The 6,000-nt window shown below is 40.3% G+C and overlaps 1 protein-coding gene across 1 annotated transcript in view; it reads left to right on the top strand.

Annotated features, from left to right (window-relative positions):
* The first annotated feature begins 1,276 nt into the window (after nt 1-1,276).
* PTPRQ (protein tyrosine phosphatase receptor type Q) overlaps nt 1,277-6,000 on the top strand; it is a 197,034-nt gene continuing 192,310 nt past the window's right edge. The window contains exons 1-3 of the mRNA XM_054989033.1: nt 1,277-1,394; nt 1,503-1,784; nt 4,566-4,850. Coding sequence (XP_054845008.1) covers nt 1,277-1,394; nt 1,503-1,784; nt 4,566-4,850 — 685 coding nt within the window. The remainder of the gene's footprint in view (nt 1,395-1,502; nt 1,785-4,565; nt 4,851-6,000) is intronic.

Raw genomic sequence — 6,000 nt, 5'->3', positions numbered from 1 at the left:
CATCAGGGTAAACTGGTACTTTGTCCATGTGCTAGGTTCTGACCTAAGGTTGCTATATCTTTCCACCTATCTCAAGACATAATGCTCCCCATGTTTTTTCTATCCCCTTCCAGTGAGTCAGAAAAGGCACTGCACACGCTTGATGTACGCAGGGCATTATTGTTTTACTTAAATTTACATCAGTTAGAAAGGACAAACAAGTGTTTGTTTGTTATGCGGGGCCCAGGAAGGGTAAAGAAGCTACAGCTCAGTCTATAGTAGACGGGTTACACTTACAGTTAAGGAACGTTATATAGCGTCACACTTAACTTGTCCATTGGAAGTGAAAGCACACTCAATGAGATCTCAGGCTTCTTCTGCAGCTTGGATGAGAGGAGTGCCTTTCTGTGATATCTGCAATGCAGCAACCTGGTCGTCCGCAGACACTTTTCGCAAAGTATTACGCCCTGGAAGTGATGGAGAGAGGAGAGGCAGCAATGGGACAGGCAGTCCTCCACTCTTTCAGTAAGAGCACACCCACCTTGTTAGTCTCTCATGTGGGACTGCACAGAAGACAGACAATGAAAACAGATTTGCACTTATCGTAACTGTTGTTCATTGACATCTTCTGTGCAGGCACACATACTTGCCCTCCTGCCCCGCTGTGCCTGAACTGTACTTACCTTGACCAGCGACTCAGAAGAATTGAGGGTGGAGAGGGCGCCACCTCCCAGTGGCATGTTCAGCGAGAAAAACCATGCATGCGCACTTGGTAGGTGAGCGCCCCCTAGTGGATTTTAGCTTTAAAACCTTGCTGTATCTGCAGGCATGTGCATGCGCAGTCCCATGTGTGCTTGCACAGAAGACATCAATGAACAACAGTTACGGTAAGTGTAACACTGTTTTCTACTGATTCCCCCTTCCTGCTGCAGACTACCTTCATGTCATTCCTCAGGGTCCCCTTTCCCCTGGGAGCAGCATTTTGCAAAGATTAGTGGGCCATATGGGATAGAAGAGGCAGAAAACTTCTATTTTGCCATTAGAAAACTGAATCTGGATCTAACCCATAATATATAATTAGAGGTCACAATTTTATACAGTGAAATAGTGACTAAACTTGTTTAACTTGAATAAGGCAGAACATATGACATCAGAGGTACAATCAAAACAATTCACAGATATGAAAACGTAATTTAAGAAATGTCTTACAGCATTTTAATTCTTACAGGTTGAAGGACATCTTTTGTGGACAGATGAATCTCCGTATCTTGGGAAGTCTGAACTCTCTTCTCTGCCAATGATACCAGAAAATGAAACTGATTGTTTTGCATTCCAGCGAAAGCCAGATGGTCCAGATTATTCCTTTTTGGGATTTTTCTGCTATATTCCATTACCATATATATGTGAATATGAGTGTAATTATTTTATCAAACTTTAAAACATTTTTAAAGCTACTTTTTAACAAAATTGTTAACGCTGCCAATATCAGATTGCATTTATAGATCTTAAATTGTCCTTTTCAGTACCTTCTGTTCCTGAAAACTTCACGTTTAAAGTGCAGGATGTCAGCACAACTAAAGCATCACTTTTTTGGAGCAGTTTGGATGGATGGTTTAATTCAGGCTTTGAGCTTGTGATTAAATATTATTTTGACTATTCAGAACATGTCAAAACCTTTTCTGTGAATTCAACACATGGACACATTTTGCAGTTGTGCCCTGGTAATTTCTATAGATTTTCATTGTCAGCAAGGAGCCCTGAAGGGGCAGAAGTTAGTTTACATCCAGTTGTGATGGTGGAGACAAGTAAGTTACATAAAATATAATCTCTCTAATATTCATTTAATAGTATGATGAAATTTGGGCTTTAGTTTACTCCAAATAAAGATGTAGATTTGAACACACACACACAATATTCATAAGTTTGCAGACATATTAAGCTTATCTTTTTTAACTCCAGCCATTAAGGTTCAGTCTAACACTCGGGTTTGAATGTTGCAAATTTAGTATATGTACATATTTATAAAGGAAAAAAAAGACAAACTATGTCAACTATAGTGTTTTAGACCTAATATACCAATTTGTTCTGCTTAAGGTCTTTTGAAATGTATGTAGCTATTTGTGTAAATGTTTATGCATTGTTTTTCTTTCCATTGGGGACTGAAAGTGGCTTACAACATTGTTATATCCTCCTTTGTATTATCCTCACAATAACCTTGTATAGAAGGCTGAGAGAGAGAGTGGGATTGGTCTAAGGTCATCCAGAAAGCTTCCATAGCAGAGGGAGGATTTGAAACTGGGTCTCTCAAATCCTAATCTGATATTCTAACAACTACATCATGCTGGTCTTTCATGCAGATTTTGAATAGACATGGGCACGAACAGAGAAGAAACCGAACATGGTGTTAATTGTTCGTTGCCATCCACGAACAACGAACATTGACGAAGATGACCTGTTCATTAATATGTTTGTTGTTCGTTGTTCATGGGGGCCAGCAGGCTCTCCTCCAGCCATCAAGATCCCTACCACATCACTCCCAGAAACCCTACCTGATCAGGCAGCAGGAAATGTACCAATAATACGTAATAGCTTGGTCCTAGAGCCTGGCAGCAGCCCTGGAACCTGAAGGGGTAGATCCCTACTGCACCACTCCCAGAAACCTTACCTGAGCTGGCAGCAGGAAAAGTACCAGTAATAAATAATAGCTTGGCCCAGAGCCTGGCAGCAGCCCTGGAACTTGAAGAGCTAGATTCCTATCCCACCACACACAAAGAAAATTCAAGCTCCAATGCACTCTCCCTCTCCCTCTCTCAAAATGCCAACAGCAACTCTCTTCCTCTCCACTGTCTGCAAACTAAGCCAGAGCTGAGAGCCCCCCTCCCCCCTGCTCTTTGCTCCCTTGTTGTAACAAATTTGGAGCTCCACACTTGAAAGGAAGACCTGCCTATCAACCTAAATTGGGCTTAGATTGGGGTTTCCAGGGCAACAGCAGGAGTTCAGACAGAGTCCAGGCAGTCCCTGCCTCTGGTTGCCAAGGGAATTGATTGCAGGTGCCGGATTGTCTGGCTTGACGAACCAACAAACAGCAACGAACGAGGCTTGCAATGACCACCTGTTCATTTAGAATGGGGCCTCTTGAACAGCTTGTTCGTGAACAGCTGATTGGGCTGTTCGTGGCTTTTTTTCATGCCCATCTCTAATTTTGAATATTAATGTATTGGCCAACATCAAAAGAGTTTTTGCATTTGTTTCCATGAGCACCAGGATACTTTGGGCTGGTGTATATTGAACAGCAATGCTCAATTCCATGCGTTCACTTTTTTTGAAACTGAAAGAAACTTGAAAAAGACTTCATAATATAAGATCCTCTTCATAAACACGTGAAGTTAAATATGTTACACTTAGCATTTTATGCAGTGTACACATGGTGCTATAACTTACGACATACTTAATTCAAGAAAAATGATAGACAAAGGAACTCAGAAGAGTGAACTGCTTCTGGTGTGAAAGCAGCTAGGTAATAAATAACTAAACTTCAGACCCTCTCAGTGCTAATGTTAGACAACAACAACAACAACAACAAAAGAACAGCTACAAGGTTGATTTAAGTGTTGTTTAGCGGCATTTTTAAAGAGATGGCTTGACTTATGGAAATATTCCTCAAACTGAAGTACATGCCAATAGTGTGGGCGGTCTGTATTTTAAGGAGTTTTTGATGCTTAGTGTCTTCACTACTGTATTTGTATGTAAGACCCTGGATAAATATATTAGTTAAAGAAGGAACAGCGAATTTTTAAAGGTCTTCGGTATTCATTAAATATACAACATGTTTCTTTGGGCTAGTTTGGTAATCTTTAATAGTCTTATGACCATGATCTTAGCATGTATTTGAAGGGACAAAAACTAAGATTTGACTAATAAACTCTTTCTCTCTGGAAAAAGCAAGTGTCAGAGGTTGAAACCTGTTGTAATGTGTTCTTCCTCTATACATAGTATCCTTCTCTTTTGATACAGTAGCAGGATAAGAGAAAGAGTTGAGAGGTAATTAGTATTCTAAACATGTGAGTGTGTGGCATGTGAAGACATGGTGTCAAACATGTACTCCTGAGGCTGTAGCTGCACTAGGCCACTCTCGCTGTCCTCCAGCTTGGTCTGAATTTGGAGTTGTATTGTGTTGTGGATTCTACACCCATCCAGATTCAATGTGTTAGTACGAACACCTTGCTTGTACAATCTTCATTTATCTAAATACAGGAAAAAATTCATTTCTCTTTTTCCAATGACTCCTGCAGCATCTAGGCATTTTGTAACTAAAAGATACATCTTGTAATTAATTAACTTATAAAAAGTATAAAAATTATGGAAAGTACAGAAATGGTGAAACTTTGTTTCCTGTATTACATTAATTATTGATACTATGGAAAAGGGAGTTCCGAGATGTAATAATTTGGTTTTTAGATGTGCCTTGTTTATAGTAAGACATCTTTTCAGCGGTGCTGTATTCATTGCAAATGCAGATTGTAAACTTTTACATTTTATTGCTACTGTTGTAACAAAATAACATTTTCCTATTCTTTAATCATTAGGACCATTACATTTATGGAATGTAAAAGCAGTACAGGTGACATCATCAGAAATAGTTTTGCAGTGGAACTCTCCAAAAAGTTCATGCAGTGCATCTTTTCATCATTATCTAATTCACATTTCGGATAGCAAAACAACAACATGGGAAAGCTTTCCAATTGAAAAAAATAATACTTCTGCTGTAATTGGCAATGTGAAACCATTTCATCAGTATCAGATATATCTTCAGAGTGTTGCTGGAAAGGGTTCTCTAAGCTGCTATGAAGATCCTATGCTAATAATAACAGGTAAACCACTAGTTTATAAATCATGTACACAGAGTGTATGTTAAACAAGAGCCTTTCGGCACCTTAAAGACCAACATGTTTGCTCTAGTGTAAGCTGTCACAGATTGAAACCTAATTTATCAAACACATGTAGGGAGGCCCTTAACCCACATCTGACAAAGTGTAGTCCATGAGATCTTACGCTAGAATAAAAACTTGTCAGTCTTTTAGGTGTCATGAGACTCCTGTTTAATTTTTTGCAATAAACTGACCTGAATATGATATATGTGTGTCTAATATATATGTAGCACTATATGAACATAAAGACATAAATAAAAAACTGGGTAATCATTCATAGGTCATAAGAATGAAAAGTACAATCTTGTGTGTTGAAATAAGCAACAAGCACACACACAACCTGATTCTTTTAGCTAGAGTTTCCAGGGATTGATCCTGGGACCTTCTGCATGCCAAGCAGAAATTCTACCACGGAGCCATGGCCCCTCCCCAGAATGGATAGAGAGAAATGGACTAGGTAGTCACATCAGGGGGCGGGGTACCCTACTGTCTGATCTGCCTCTACTTGTCTCTCTTCCAAGACCTAAAGACCAAAAAGAAATCTCTACTCTGGTCAAGCCTGTCCCAAATCTGCATCATCCGGCCAAGGGGATGAGGCCATTGGCAGCAGTACAGAAGAACCCACACCGGCTACAATTGCCCCATGCCATTTTTGCTTCTTCCCCTTTTCAACCTGTGGTATGGAGTTGGATTTATGCTCCTGGGCAGGCTCTGGAAACTATAGGTTCATCGTCAGTCTTCCTGTGCAGGCACACATGGGACTGCGCATGCTCAGGCCTGCTGATATTGGAGATTTTCTAGCTTAAAAACACTAGGGGGTGCCCTTGCCTCTCAGCGTGCATGCGCAGCCACTTTCCCGCCGAAAAGGCATCTAAAGAGGTGGGGCGCCCTCGGCTAACCTCAGTTCCTCTTTTGCCGCTGTTGCAGGAGGTTCTAGCTTGTCTTCATCTTCAACTTGGATAAGTACTTCTTACTTATAAAATGTAGGATAAGGCCTTATTCAAACAATGTGTTACCTGTAATAGAAAAATGACTCGCTCTGATGGTCATTCAAACTGCCTCTTTTGTCTGGCCGAAACCCACAATACCCAGT

Source organism: Eublepharis macularius, chromosome 9 (assembly GCF_028583425.1).
Source record: "Eublepharis macularius isolate TG4126 chromosome 9, MPM_Emac_v1.0, whole genome shotgun sequence".
In the NCBI taxonomy this organism is placed as follows: domain Eukaryota; kingdom Metazoa; phylum Chordata; class Lepidosauria; order Squamata; family Eublepharidae; genus Eublepharis; species Eublepharis macularius.
The sequence above is the reverse complement of the archived record's forward strand: the minus strand, read 5'-3'. Positions and strand labels throughout refer to the sequence as shown.